This window comes from Callospermophilus lateralis, chromosome 5, assembly GCF_048772815.1.
Source record: "Callospermophilus lateralis isolate mCalLat2 chromosome 5, mCalLat2.hap1, whole genome shotgun sequence".
Classification (NCBI taxonomy): Eukaryota; Metazoa; Chordata; class Mammalia; order Rodentia; family Sciuridae; genus Callospermophilus; species Callospermophilus lateralis.
Window position 1 is genome coordinate 130,259,309 of NC_135309.1, and position 16,232 is coordinate 130,275,540.

General features: G+C 39.3%; 1 protein-coding gene across 1 annotated transcript; it reads left to right on the forward strand.

Moving 5' to 3' along the window:
• Positions 1 to 15,345, forward strand: Ccl28 (C-C motif chemokine ligand 28). The gene is made up of 3 exons (XM_076856159.2): positions 1 to 64; positions 9,493 to 9,619; positions 15,171 to 15,345. The coding sequence occupies exons 1-3, from the start codon at positions 1 to 3 to the stop codon at positions 15,343 to 15,345; spliced, it is 366 nt and encodes a 121-aa protein (XP_076712274.1).
• Positions 15,346 to 16,232: the final 887 nt, after the last annotated feature.

A 16,232-nucleotide genomic window follows, 5' to 3' on the forward strand; every position in this document is an offset into this window, starting at 1 on the left:
ATGCAGCAGACAGGACTCACCCTCATGACCTTGGCTGTCTGTGTCGCTCTTAGAAACTCTGAAGGTGAGTGGCGGCCCCCAGCCACTTGGGCCTCTTGTGAGAGGTAGGTGCCTCCCAAAGTGGTAATGGAAGGAGTGAGGTGAGGCAGGTATCTCTGTCTCTTCAGGCAGGGATTTTTCAATGATTTCTGATCATCTATGAGAGAATGGCATAGGTTTAAATTCTAGATCTCCAAGAAATTTCAGGAAGAAACCTCATTTTAACAGGAATATAAGAAATCTGCCACCTGGAGGATGACGTCTTCCCTGTGGGCACAGCTTAGAGCTGTGGTTCTCTTTCTGACAGCAGTGTCTCAGGGAATGTTTCTAGTTCCAGGTTGAAGTGAAGACACTACTGTTCATCTGTCTCCCTCCTTGCCCCAATCCGAGAAACTGTCTGAATACAAGTGTTCCTAGAGGAAAAGACAGATTGAATTGACTCAGTCAGGGTTAGGTAAGCTGTTCATTTCCTGAGCCAAGTTAGCCCTGTGGATACTAAAAACTGAAACTTCACTCTTACCTTAAAAAGGGGAAGAAGGAGGAGGGAAATTGAACCATGCAGATTATATCAAAGAGAATTTAAGTTGCGAGTTGCTAGCATCAATATGGGAATTGTAACTGCATTTGGACTAGGGTAGCATTCACTACATTATTTAGGAAACCCTAAGTATATTGGAACTTGATACTTAGCCGATGTCTCTTTTCCACTTGTCTTTTCTTAAACTTTACCCTGAACAGATTCTCTGAATCTACAGCAGAGGTGGAATATAAATTGTGTTTGGTCTGCTTTTTATAAAGCTGAGCCAACATTTTAAAACAGATTTCACATGCATGCACAAGTATGTACATACACACATAATAAATTTAGAGCTTCTCCTTAAAAATCAGATAAGGGCTGTAGCTCAGTGGTAAGGTATTTGCCTAGCATGAACAGGGCTCTGGGTTCCAACCCCAGCACAGGAAATATCAGATCTGGGAACAATAGTTCCACATACCCTGGAAGAACAGTAAGCGGTTCTGTCCTTTTCCCCTCTGAAGACCTCTGTCCCTCTCCTCCATGTCACATTAACTGCCTGGTCCCTGTGGGCCTTTGTTTAGGGTCCTCATTATAGTTCATCGACATGTCAGTCTTAAATAAATACACAGAGGAAATAACCTGGATACTCTCTTGATTTCTATCAATATATTTTATCAAAATGAACAAAAGTTTATCATTTTGTTTCCATAACATTTTTTCAGAGGAACTGACCATTGAAATATTAGATCTTTCACAGTTTCTCAAAGGTCTATCTGAACAGGTTTTACTCCTAGTTTTGGCAACTCCACCAACTCCTTTTTTTTTTTCCACTGAGGCTATGGAATATAGATGTGCTCCATTCCAGCTTCCAGATCTATTTCCAGCTGTCCCCACAGTGGCCTTCCCACAGGAAAGGGAGACAGGCCACAGCAGGCAGAGGGGAATGAGGTAGGCTCTGCCTTACCCAGAACCAAGCCTCCCAAGGGCCTGAGTCCTAGTGGGGTAGTGGGGGAGCAGGGAGCAGACAGCAAGACACAGATGTGTTTAAGGTACAACAGGTGTTGACAGTGAGTTTCAGTCTTGGTGCTTACCTAAGGCAGTTTGGAACACAGGAAAATCACATTGTCTGAGAAGTGTCAACCTCTGCCTTTGAAATATATGTAATGCCAGGTTAAAATACAGATAGGTCTAAGAACAGTTGCAGAACTGAGAGAGGGAACACCGCCACCCTCCTTAGCAGACTTTCATTCAAATGTGTGTGTGTGTGTGTGTGTGTGTGTGTGTGTGTGTGTGTGTAAACGTGTGTACATGCCAGGTCCCCTGTGGGTGCCATTAAGTGATTCAGGTTCCAGGGAGGGGGTGGAAGACCAGGTAAGGAGGGGTAGCGGGACATGAGGGACACTCAGCAGTCCAGGGAAGGAGATTGGTGGCTGTGATAGTTATTGCAAGTTGGAAGTCAGGATAAGGAAAAGACCTGTGTCAGTGTGGGACTTTGGAGAACACATTTTATTCTTTTAGGCACAAAGCTGTCCCGTGATCTTAATGGTGTCTTAAAAGGCTATCTTATGATGCTTCAGTAGTTGGCATTCCCAAAGTGTTCTACACCAATCAATCAGGAAGCCATTGACTTTATTCATAATTAAAAGCCTTGTATTCTAGCCAAAGGGAGGGTACACTCCACATCTGCTGATGTGGTTGTTGGCCCTGAGAACTCAATACTGACTCCATAAACATGTTTATCATCCAATTTCAGTGGCCCTGAGCCAGATGATTTAAATCTACAATCTAGGTTTTATAGGACTGCCTGTTTTTCTTGTACATGAAAACGAAGGCTCCAATTTTGTCCTGCAGACGTAAGTTGGGCGATTTTGCTTCATTCAGTCCCGAATTGTCTTCCTACTGACAACCTACTTTCTCAAAGCTATTAGGATATCTCCTGAATCACACAGATACTTGCTTGAGACTTGCTGCTGGCATCCTAAAAGAAAATCAAATCTCTGACTTGGGGGCTGGGGATGTGGCTCAAGTGCACTCGCCTGGCATGCGTGCGACCCAGGTTCGATCCTCAGCACCAAATACAAACAAAGATGTTGTGTCCGCCGAAAACTAAACAATAAATATTTAAAAATTAAAAAAAAAATCTCTGACTTGTCACAGACATTCCCTAGGGAGGGTTACCATGAATATACTTTTGTGCTTAAAAGTTGTTTTGCATAGTGCACTTCTCCAGCACTGCTTCCTCAGAGATCTGACAGGATCAGCTAATAATCTGCCTTCCTTCAGTTTCTCTCCAGTCATGCCCTACCATCTTGCATTTTCTGAATCATTGCTAGGTTAAGTGTCTCTATTTTTGCTCCAGAAGTCAATTGTATCTATAATATAGCTCTGGGTGTTTTTTAAATGTCCTTTTCTATGTCTGGAAAAGCAGTGTGATGCAATAGAAATCTTCTCAAATATGAGTATGTATGGGCCCCCTTTAGGAGAAACCTCCTCTTCACTCTCAATGTTGACTTTTGAATTATTTTACTTGATGTATAGCATAAAACCAGGTATAAGTCTCTTGTGCAATTATAAATCTCTTCTGCAGCTATAAAAGCAAAATTTATCATTTAAATCAAAACACAACTAAATGGTGAGATTTCAATATAATGACATTAGTTCGACACAACAATTAGGGTATGGCTGAAATTGAAATCACTATTCCAAATGTGACTATGGCCCAATGCTTGGGGGCAGATTTTGAGCTTGAGTCCAATGTATACCCCACCAGGTACAGAGCCAGAAGCGCTTGTTCTACCTTTTCCTTTTTCTGTTTGAACCATGATGATGTAATTTGGCTGTCCCTTAGCATGAGTGCATTGTGAAATTCACTGTTCTTTTCGGACTGGCCTGAGACAGTTATGGTATGGCACTTGTAACTACACCATCGTGAACATGAGGCAATCTTCAAATGTCCTCAAAGTGCACTCTTGAGCCAATCCTCCAGGAGATCCAGAGCATATCTGTTTAAAGATTATCATTGAGATGACATATTGAAAATTTGAAATTGCCAGAAAAGTTCTTGGATAGAGAGAATAGTTCTTTAGGGTCCCTACCAGAGGTTTATAAAACCCCATTTGAGAAGTGCTGGTGTATGGGAAAATTGTAGGCTTTTGATTCCAAAAGAGTAAGTTAGAATTTTACCCACATAGATTTGAGAAAGTACTTAATCTCTCTGAGCTCTAGTTTCCTTATCTGTAAAACAGGAAGAAAAATGGCTCTCTTACCTAGTTAGTCTCATGAGTAAATGAGATAACGCGTACAAGTGTCTAGACATAATAGGTTCTCAATGAATGTTAGTTCCCTCCCTCAGGATTCTATTTCTTACTAGTTTTTAAAATTAAGATAACCAAAAAAGTATGGTTGGGGTGCATCTCAGTGATAGAGCATATTCTTAACATGATCCAGGCCCTGGGTTCAATTCCCAGCACCAAAAGTAAAAATATAATTTTCCCATTTCTTGTTTACTATTTGTCTGCTGTTCTAAGCACTTGAATGTATAAACTCGGACAGTCTTTATAACAGCCTCATGAGATAGGTGCTACTACCATCTCCATATTATAGATAAAAGAACTAAAACAGAATTAAATATGTAAGTTAACTCACCCAAGGTCACAGCTGAAAAGTGACAGAGCCAGGATTTAAACCTGGTTGTTTGCCTCTACATGCTTAAGTAGTATTCTGTAAAGCCTCTGAGGATGTCTTTGGCACAGAATCATCCAAACCTTTTAAATACCTCCCCTTGACCGCTCTAGTGTCTATGCTGTAAGAAGCGCAGGTGACCAGATGTCTTCATCTTAAGTTAAAAGAAACGCTCCACCCATTCTCCATTTCCCGAACATTATTCCAGGGTTCCAGAAAGTATCTTGGAGGGGACTTCATTTGGGCATAGCCATTTCATACGTCATGGATTGGTGAGGCCTACTGTCCACTCAGGGATAGCGGTGAGCACCTCGACAGTGGTGAGCACTCTGTTGACATCCACAGCATGATGTGGCTGCACGAAGGTATGAAGTCCACCAAAATGGGCAGATATGTTTCCAATCAACTAATTCTGAACATTATGTGGATTTATTTATTGCCCTTTTAAAACTGCACCCATAACCGTGAGACACGGCCCTCAGCTGAGTAAATCCTTTCTCCAACAATGGCACACACATTTCTTGACTGTGTTTCTGTGTGGCTGTGTTTTACGTGATGGTGCTTTTCACTCCACTATTAGGATCCCAGGGGCTGTCTCAACTGCAGCTCTGGGAATCACACTTTGAGTAACATGATACTGTACAATACATCGAAATAAGAGAGGAAGCTGTGTCACCTCTCCACAGTAACAGAATCCTTTTCTTAAAATCCAGAATCTAACTTTTGTATCACAAACGTGGTTGCGTGGTGCTTCAGTGTTGGTCTTAACAGGTTTGGAGCCCGGAGACATCTTTAGAGCCCTCTAGTGACCAAAATAGGATCTCAGAACTAGAACAGGGACCAGAATTTCTGGCACAGCACTCATCCACTTAATAATGGAATTTTATGCTGGAAACAATAATGACAATATCCCAAACCAACAGAATCAATAGTAATAAAACCATAAGAGTAAGACAAACAGTAATGATCTTAATCAGATATGATTAGTATTTAATATTTTTAGCTAAAAATATTAAATTGACAATTTATCATATTGAGTTGACTCCTAATTGTTTGAATATGGAAGGATGGTGTTATTGAAAACATTCTGTGATTTTAGAAAATCACCTTGCCCCCAAACTGAGAATCTTCTTTAAAAAATAAAAGATTTTAATTATATTAAAAGCCTTTAAAAAATATAAAATGAAACATTAATATAAAACTATTTTATGTTTCTCAATTCAAGAAACACTTGTTTACTACTCTGCCAGGCACTGTGCTATGAGGTGGGATCCAAAGATGTCTTGTGGGGTAGTCAAGGCAGTCGGATGTAATTAAAGACTTAACTGTATAGGAAAGCAGAGTGTGGTGAGACTTCTCAAATGGGGTTTTATAAACCTCTGGCAGGGACCCTAAAGAACTATTCTCTCTATCCAAGAACTTTTCTGGCAATTTCAAATTTTCAAATGGGAAAAGGAAAGATTGGAATAAGATAAATGTAAGCTCAGTAGTCCAGAAGCCAACTCACATGCTCCTGAAGAGTAGTTGGAACAGGGATGGAGAGAAGACAGATCAAAGAAATGTCAAGGAATTTGTAGCTGGCTACATGGAGTGCAGGAGGAAGATGGAACGACCCATGGGTTTCTGACTTAGGTAATGGTACAGGGTGATTACATGAGATGAGAAAAGGAAAAGGGAAGTAGATTAAAAGTGATAGGAGATGAAATCTTCAGTAAGGATGATTGTGGGATATCCAAGTACATTTTCAAGGCAGTTAGATATGTGGCAGAATATTTGAGTAGAGGTTGGCAGATGATGTGTAGATACTGACTAGTAGTGATTTAAAGTAAGAGAACATGGGGTTAGAAATGATGGTGGAATGTGATGGACACTATTATCCAAAGTACATGTATAAAGACGCGAATTGGTGTAAATATACTTTGTATACAACCAGAGATATGAAAAATTGTGCTCTATATGTGTAATAAGAATTGTACTGAATTCCGCTGTCATATATAAATAAAAAATTAATTAAAAAATAAAGCAAGAGAAGATGTAGAAAGAAAAGAGCGTATGTTAGGGATGGAACTTTGAGAATGATAAGTATTTGGGACAGAGCAAAGGAGAAGGTGTTCAAGAGGCAGAGAAAATAATTTCTCAGTATTGGGAGAATTAGGAGAGACTAGTAAACAAGGTTTATGGAAATTTTCAAGGAAGGAATGGGTAACTGCAAATGAAGTAGGAAGGTCCAGTAAGATAAGGCTAGAAGGCTGTCTTCTCATTGTAAGCACCCCAGGACAGGTACAATGAGGGCAGAAAATAAATACCGCTGATATTTTACTAATGTGACAATCACTTCTTTTTTTTTTTTCTTTCTGCAGTACTGGAGGTTAAACCCAGGAACTCTCAACCACTGAGTTACATTTCCAGCCCTTATTTTATTTTGAGACAGGGTCTCACTAAGTTGCTGAGGCTGACCTTGAATCTGCAATCCTCCTACCTCAGATTCCTGAGTTGCTGGGATTATAGATATATGCCACAATGCTCAGTTCATTTAGTCTTTAATGTTGTTCAAGTTAGTGGTTTCCTTATTGACTTTCTGCCTACATGATTTATCCACTATTGAAAGTTGACTAAAATAAAGTTAATATGACCCTTTTATCAGTATGCAATGAACTTCTTTGTTGCAACAGTTTTTTACTTTTTTTGATAGACATTTAGACATTCTCTGCTATTTTTTTTAGTAAACAGCTGTGCACTTGATTTATAACTTGTGTGAATTCCAGAAGTATAATTACATGAGCCAATAGGATTGCATCCTAAGCATTTAATTACAAATCTGTCTCCTCTACTACAGCCTCTTGAGAATAGGAACATATTATTTATTTTTGTATTACCCCAGCGACTAGTTTTTTTTTATTTTGTATTTATTTTTTATTTTTTTATTGGTTGTTCAAAACATTACAAAGCTCTTGACATATCATATTTCATACATTAGATTCAAGTGGGTTATGAACTCTCATTTTTACCCCAAATACAGATTGCAGAATCACATCGGTTACACATTCACATTTTTACATAATGCCCTATTAGTAACTGTTGTATTCTGCTACCTTTCCTATCGTCTACTATCCCCCCTCCCCTCCCCTCCCATCTTCTCCCTCTACCCCATCTACTGTAATTCATTTCTCTTCTTGTTTATTTTCCCATTCCCCTCACAACCTCTTATATGTAATTTAGTATAACAATGAGGGTCTCCTTCCATTTCCATGCACTTTCCCTTTTCACTCCCTTTCCCTCCCACCTCATGTCTCTGTTTAATGTTAATCTTTACCTCCTGCTCTTCCTCCCTGCTGTTCTTAGTTGCTCTCATTATATCAAAGAAGACATTTGGCATTTGTGTTTTAGGGATTGGCTAGCTTCACTTAGCATAATCTGCTCTAGTGCCATCCATTTCCCTGCAAATTCCATGATTTTGTCATTTTTTAATGCTGCGTAATACTCCATGGTGTATAAATGCCACATTTTTTTTAATCCATTCATCTATTGAAGGGCATCCCAGCGACTAGTTTTTGCCTAAAACATTTTAACTGCTCAATAAACATTTGTCAAATAATTAGACGAATAAGTGATTTAATGAATGGTAACCAAAAATTTTGATAACTAGAAAGTGACATAGATATTTTACATTTCATAGCCAACTCCTTTTCTTCTCCAAAACTGTAAGTGGGCCAGATGTTTACATGTGGATAAGACATAGATAGAGAACCCCTTCTCCCAAGGACTCCCATTGCTTAGAGCTAACACTGAGAAGTTGTTGGGTGGAGGTTCCAACCTGGGAAACACATTCAGGATCTTGGCAGTGGAAGATGCAAGATGCAGTTGGGAGAGTAAACATTCTTTATTCAAAGCCAGCAGCAGCCCCCACACTCCAGCTTCAGAACCCATTTTTGCCCCAGTTTCATTTAGCACCACTTTTCCAGGTCCATTTAGCCCCCTGAGCCATTTCCATAGGCTTTTTTTTTTTTTTTTTTTTTTAATGCAGGCCAAAGAAGGCACATTGCCAACTGGTTACATTAGTGGGTGTGTGCTCACAAGTAAATGTTTATGATCTTGAGTGTGTATATGCATATATATATATATATATATATATATATATATGCACATACATACACTAAATCAGGGTGTTCATGACTTTGACTACACACTGAAAACATAGCCTGCTGAAATCCTCAACAAGGGAGTCATCTTGGGCCTGCCCAATTAAAAGAGGTGTTTCTTTTAATCCCCAATTCAAGAACAAACTTCTGTCCTGTAACAGGCTACCACCTGCAGTCACTGTTGACTGTAATTTATAATTTATTTTAGTCACTACCCAATTGGTGGAATGGGATGCACAGGAGAATACTGTGTCACGTGGCATATAGGAGTTTGTAAATACATATTTTAGTTTGGAAATCATATTTCTTTTCATATTTATGCTATAAATACCTTACATCTATGTGACAAAATCTCCTTCTAACCTCACCTTCTGCTCTACTCACTCTCCAGTTTAATCCATCTTGCTTATAGCTACAAGATGGATTTTCCTAAACACTCTCCCTTTTTCAAACTTTGAATCCCCTTTTTATAAAATACAAGCCTCCTTATGCTGACATTCGTAGCCTCAGTTATGTGGCCTCACCTCAGTGTCTTTTGGACCTTATCTCCCATCACTCACCTTTCTAGCTACTCGATTTAGGAAACATGGTCTATTTTAGTCCATACCCTAAATGTGCCTTGGGCTTTTCTGCCTCAGAACCCTTAACCACACATTTCCCTTAGTCTTCACAAGTCTCCCATTTTTCTCCACCCATCCAAATCCTTTAACATTCAGCCACGTCTTTCATCCTTCCCTTTTTGGAAACTCAGAATGTTCCAGGAATCCATGTGATCTCTCTCTTCCAAACTGCATTGTGTAGGACACCATTAACTTCACTTTTTATCTCTGATCAAGTCAGCCTGCAACCCCTTTGGCTACAGCATTTTTCATCTCCTTCACTCGATTTGTCCCTTTGCCTAAATTTATTTTTTATCTCCCACAAATGCAGTTTAAGTTCCAGAAGCTGGAGCTGCATCCTGTCCCTGTTTGAGTTCATGAAGCCCTGTTTGCCCTTGCTTGAGAGGATTAATTAACTTGCTTGAGAGAATTAAAGACTCTGTGGACTCTTTAAGATGAGAACTGTGTCAGGGTTCTGTGAACCGTAAGATGTGATATTTCCTTTCTTTTCTTTTAGCCATACTTCCCATTGCTTCCAGCTGTTGCACTGAAGTTTCACATCACATTTCCAGAAGACTTCTGGAAAGGGTGAATTCATGTCGCATCCAGAGAGCTGATGGGGACTGTGACTTGGCAGCTGTCATGTGAGTGAAACCATCAGCAGGGTTATCTTCATGCTGATTATTTCCCTGGCCGATTAACAATAGATTGAAAGGCTTTGCTTGATATGTTGCACTTAAATATCCTTCCAAACAAAGGAGAGTAAATATTCTGTCCTTTTAGCGCCAGGCTCCCTGGAGTAAATCTACAGTCTTTCTGTACAGGAATGTCCTCAGCCTTATACTGGAACTCCAGCTTAACTCTTTCTGCTACAGTGCTGGGCTAGGGTTCAATGCCCTTTGTGGCTAGCAAATATTCACAACTTTCCTCAGCAAAACGAGAGATTCTGAACAATAAAACAAAACAGCAAACAAAAGGCAATTCTGTTATGTATCATGGCTTTAACTGTATCTGAGCTGCTGTTATTTTCACTCTCCAAATAAGGAGTGTACTTATAAGGTTCAGAAAGCAGTGTGGCAATGTCTGTACCTGTCGCAAGTGCTGCCATGTGCTCCAGTTACAAATGTCCTTTTCTATTTTTGTTTTGTTGTTTTTCTTTTTCTTTTCTTTAATGGTACTGTGAACCCAGGGCCTTGGGCGTATTAGGCAGATACTCACCACTGAGCTACATCTCCAGCCTCTGCTCTGGTTTTTATTCTGGGGTGGGGCATAGGCTCATGTGAACCCTCCTACTGCTCCTACCCTTCCTATCCCACCATGGCTCGGTTATTAAAGACTTTAGATGTATCTGTACTTAACTTCAAAGCCTCTGAAGAGGCTTTGAAACGACATTGGTATTTAGCAAATCTGAGTTCTGCTTGGAGGAAGGCATACATTATATCGCTGTCACATTCAGGAGAAAGCTTTGTTTGGAAGGGCATGTTCACCTGACATCTTACAGCTAGGGAATGGCAGAAATGAGATGTGTACCTAGATCTCTTGGTTCAGAACATTACATATCTCCAAAGTCACTCAAAAAGAATAGTGAGACTAATCGTAAATGATTCTCCCAAACTCCATTGTATTCAGGTGTGGGGCATCTCCCTGATACTCTAGATTTCACATCATCTGTGGCTTTAGGTAATGCTAGTGAGCCATTTGGTATCCCTTTCTTTGGACTATAAACTACTTATTTACATTACTTATGCTTGAGCTCCTGAGTCACTCAGGAACATCCTTATTTCATCAAGTCCAATAAATATTTATTGATCAGCAATTCCATGTGCTGGGGATGCAGCAGTGACACTGTGGGCTCTGCCCTCCTTGAGTCTCTGGGAGACAATGTGTCCAGTTGGGTTCTGCAGACCATCTCCAGTGATTTGAATAATCTATGGATTGCAGATATGTTTTTCCCCTTTTAGAGGAATCTATTCACTATCCAACTTTAAGAGACACTCCTCTAAGACAAAGTTTCTTAACAGGTGAAGAGTTTGTAAAATATGTATTAATCACTTTTCTTCAGGTCATGGGGCTATGACCTCCTGGGAATTGTGTATAAACCTCTGAACACGCTTCTGGGCAGAAGATCAATAGGTTTTATTAGATTATTCATAGGATCTGAGATCTAATAAAGTTAAAAACTATACTTGGGATCAGGTTTTGGGGAGGAGACAACTATTGGTAGAAACTTTTAATAAGCATCAGTGTCTTTGTAGGAGAAGCGAGAGGACGGAGAACTAACTCTCCAGCACTTTCTCAGTTCCACCATTATCTGGCTCCAGCAGCTTAGATGGCTTAGTCCCTGGGATCCAACATAACCTGGGGTAATCCTGGAAATAATGCATAGTAATGAGGTGCATTCTGAGAGGTGCTTCAAGTTCCCAACTTGTCTGAAGAATCTCTTTAGCATTGCTTGGCCAAGATTCCCTCAGTCTTTAATCTTAATAGCTACTGTTGGTAATAGTAGGAGAGTGAAAAATTCATGGGTGATTCACAGTCCATGCTCTAGTTAATTGGAATCATCTGGATGTTTTTGTAGGGTTCACACAGGAACTAAATCTGCCTGAGGCGCTGCTCTGGCTGCCCTCAGAAACACCATTTTCAGCTGCTCTCAATTTCATCTCCCTCTCTGGTATTCAGCATCTTGGACCAAAGGAGCTATGAGGACTTTTACGAGGGACTCCAGGAAGGCTTAGAGTATCCAGGGGAAGTTCCCATGGTTTTAAGACTAAAAGACTGGGAATTGCCAGAGCACACCATTGGTAACAGAATTTTCAGAGATGTTTCTTTGGGAGAAGCAGGTATGAGAGATCTGAAAGGCATAAGAGCAAAAATAATGTCAATCTCATTTTGATAAGGAAAAGTAGAAAAAAAAGATGAGTCTACTTTAAAAAAATACTTTTTTTAGTTGTTGATAGACCTTATTTATTTATTTATTTATTTGTATGTGGTGCTGAGAATCGAACCCAGTGCCTCACACATGCTAGGCAAGCACTATACCACTGAGCTACAACCCCAGCTTGAGTCTACCTTTTTAAAAGAATTAGATTTTAATTCAAAGGAAACTATAAAGCCATTAACTAGATCTAAAAATATTTACTTTATTCAAGCAAAAATTTGTAAATTGACTTCTCTGTGCTGATAAGAAAGCTAAAAAAATATGGAGCAGTTGGGACAAAGCCTCAAGTGAAATGAAATTTTGACTCATATACTTTTTAGTCATAAATTATAGAGCTTCCCTGTTGTATTTTCTGAAATTCAACATAAGGATATTCTTGTTTTTCAATAATATACTATAGAATATGTCATTACTTAATTAAAATATAGTCCCTTAACCTTGACTGTGTTCAAAGATTTCAAGGTTAGAGGCAAATGATACAGAAAAGATTGATCATACTAGAAATATAAATCACAATTAATTAATATAAATTGATTTACAGTGAACCCACTAGGTTTCTTTTCCTTTTCTCCCTGGGAAGAGTTCATTTGTTTTCAAGTCTATAAATGATCATTGTAGCTTTTGATGCCTAAGAGAGCAGTTTGCTTGCTTAAACCCCTCTACAGAGACTTCATTAAAGAACTTCAAGCTATTTCTGAACATAAATACAATGGAAATTGTTATCTCAGGCAGAGAGTTGAGGTTTCTTGATTTCTATAGAGGTTATCAGTTGGAAGAAATTTTTGGATAATGAAATAAAGTTATCCAGGTTTTTCAGAAGTGGTTGTGAAGGGCCATTGCATTTAGAGGAATGTGTGAAGAAATAAAGTTTAGGGCACAATCCTAGGTATACTCTCCATGGCAGGACTGGTCTATTGGACTGTTTCTAACTATACTTCAGTGAAGAAAAGAATCAGTGGATCAAGGTAATGGTTTCTTAGAGTCAAAACTCTTACCCTAGAAATTCACAATGGGATGGGTAGGCACCTGGGAGGAAATGATGGAGTTAGGGGTATGGGATGGGGAGGAATGTGGAATAGGCTGCCTCCTTTTCCAACATCACCCCATTTCTTTTTGTCCTGATAGAAAGCACACAGGATACAAATCGAGTTTTACCAGTTGTTACATTTCAGACTTCTAAGCATCACAGCATCTCAGATTTGGGAGCTGTGTTCTGGAAGCTTGATTTCACCCCCCCCCACCCCCCTTGAAATACAGGCAGGCCTTAAAAAGGATCCCACGTGGGAGCTGCTACCTGTTTTCCCTCCACCTGTCTGCATGCCTCCTGCCTACCCCCTGCCCCCACTCTGTTTTCTCCTTCTACCCCAGTACCAAGCCTACTCCCTGAAGCTCAGCGCATGTTACCTTAATCATAGAACTGAGTCCTAACTTTCTCATGTGTTACCAGAGATGTCAGTGAAATCTTTACCCTGGTTCCTTCTGACACCACAGGGAAAGGTGTCAGTAAGAGTTTTTGGAAGGAGTAGGAGCTTCAACTAGTTTTCTTTTCTTTTCTTTTTTTTTTCCTTCACAGCAATGCTACAGCATCTTTTCTCCTATAATAGCAAATCAATTAACCATAGTGAGAATTAGCTTTTCTTTGAAACCCTCTCAGTCTAATACAGTTAGGGAACATACTATCCTCTTAAGACGCCCCCCACAGGCTGGCTTTATCATACTAACGCTCATTACACCTCCTCCCACTTTCCCGACCACTTGGGGCATCTGGAGAAACAGCAGCCTATTCTCTAACTCCCACATTCCTCGCTGAATAACATGTCCAAGGGACTCAATTTATCAAGTCACAGAAATATATACACGGGGGCTGGGGATGTGGCTCAAGCGGTAGTGCACTTGCCTGGCATGGGTGCGACCCGGGTTGGATCCTCAGCATCACATACAAACAAAGATGTTGTGTCTGCTGAAAACTAAAATGTAAAAAAAAAAAAAAAAAAAAAAGATTACAGATCAGGGCTGAGAATATAGCTTAGTCAGTAGAGTGCTTATTTAAAAAAAAAAAAAAAAGAGAGAGAGAGAAAAGAAATATATACATGTAGAGACAGCAGGATTTGTAACATTTCATCAGAGCTGCCTGGCACTTGATGGAGGATTAAAGGTTGCACTATTTTTTGTAACAAGAACTTTAATTACCAGAAATTACAATTGCTGCCTGAGGGTTCTCCCACCTCAATCTCAAAATTTCATATAGAAAAATGAAAATGAACACAAATTCTGAGCTGTGATGTAGAACCATGCAACACTGAAGTTTAACAAAGGCCTAAAATATTTTAGTTGACTGTTCTGTTGAAAACAAAACCAGACTGTCTGTATTTTAAACAATTTTCACTTTATACACGAAGTGAGTGACAGGGTTCCTACTGTGAATAAGGTCTTTTCAGAAATACACCTGAGGGGTGGCTGGGTTGTGGTTCAGTGGTAGAATGCTTTGCATAGTATGTGTGAGGAACTGGGTTCGATTCTCAGCATTGAATATAAATAAATAAATAAAATAAAGGTCCACTAAATGAGCAAACACTTCTTCCTAAATAAAATTATTTCATTAATCTAAATAAATGTATATATAATCTCTCTATATATTTATTTATATATATGTATATATTTATATATGAGGAACATACCTGGACTGTTCCTCCCTGAAGGGCCAAAACTTCAGTAGGAGTCATGAGACCAGAACTCAAATCAAAGACAGTGAAATAAGTGCCACCAGAGAGGTAACTCTCACCATGAAGACTCGCAGGGAAGAAATCGGGGTATATAGCTGAGAGGACCCAGGAAACCCTTGCAGAGAAGAACGTGTTTGAGGTGGATGCTGAGAATGAGTTGGTTTTGTTGGGTGAAGCTCAGGCAGGGAAGAGAATTGTTTTCCCTCGGTTTTTCTGATTCTTTTTTCTCCTTTCCCCCTACTCCTGCTCCCCATCTTCTTCCTTCTCTTTTATTTTTCCTTCTTTCTTTTCTCCTCCTCCTCTTCCTCGTTATCCTCACCCAACTCCTCCTCTTCTTCTTTTAAGGCTCCTTGCAGCTGTCTGAAGACCACAGACAGCAGTGTGTACACAGTCAGGATGTAAGCTTGTGGTCCTCAGTTTTAGGATCCAGTCCCTGAGATTACAGTCCCCCAAAGTGGGGGCTGCCTACGAGCCACTAACTGTTTGTCCATTTGTACTTTCTGTTAGTGATGACTTTTTTTCCCTTCTTGGCAGCCTTCACATCAAACGCAGGAGAATCTGCGTCAGCCCACACAATCACACCATTAAGCAGTGGATGAGAGCACAAGCAGCCAAGAAAAATGGCAAAGGCAAAGTCTGCCAGAAGAAACACCACCAGAGGAATGGCAAAGTGGTACACGGGAGTAAACAGGAAGCACGTGGCCTTTGAACTCCTCATCAGAGAGTTTGCAGATGTTTCCACATAGGGGATTCCTCAAGGCGCTTGGCTGTGGTTGGTTATAAATTTATCATCTGAATTTTTCTTATGGAAAGCATACAGTGCAAAACAAAATGTTGTTCTTTTTGTAAATGAACCACTGCATGGTATGGAAAGGTAGCCAGTAATACACTAACCAAAAAAAAATGAAATGAAAATTTAACACTCATCTTCATATGACATGTGAAGAGGAGCATACAGATATAATTTCTACAACTTTTTTATTATAAAGTTTTCTTAACCTACAGAATAGTTGAAAGAATGTACAAGGAACACCTGTATAACCTTCACCTAGAATAATCATTGTTAATATGTTACCACACTTGGGTTTCTCTCTGTTCTTTCTTTCTTTGTGTATATATGAAATATTATATATTATGTATGATAAATATGTAACTTTGTGCTAAATCATTTAAAAAGAAGTTGCAAACATCCTGTTACTATAATAAAATACTTGAGACCAGGTAATGTCTAAAGAATTTTAAAAAGTTTATTTGGCTTAGGATTCTGGAGACCAGGAATTCTGACAATACCTCTTAGTATCTGGAAGACTTTTTTGCTGCATTATACTCTAATTGCCTCCCAAAGACCTTGCCTGATATTTATCAGCACATAAATTTAGGCATCAAATTTCCAACACATGAACTTTTGGGGGACACATTTAAATCATAGCTATCCTCCACTCCTAATTTCTTTTTAATGTTATAACTTGGCATCCACATGAATAAAGATATATCCTATTTTTTTAATTAAATCATTAGTTTTTATATGAAAATTAATAATTTCATCATATTTATGAGTATGCACATGAATATATATGCACATGAATATATATGCAC

Bases quoted from the DNA above. Each gene is read 5' to 3' on its own strand.
- Ccl28 (XM_076856159.2), top strand. From the start codon at position 1: ATGCAGCAGACAGGACTCACCCTCATGACCTTGGCTGTCTGTGTCGCT. The intron at 65-9,492 runs GTGAGTGGCGGC...CTTTTCTTTTAG, and splicing joins CGCTCTTAGAAACTCTGAAG to CCATACTTCCCATTGCTTCC. The intron at 9,620-15,170 runs GTGAGTGAAACC...CCTTCTTGGCAG, and splicing joins TGTGACTTGGCAGCTGTCAT to CCTTCACATCAAACGCAGGA.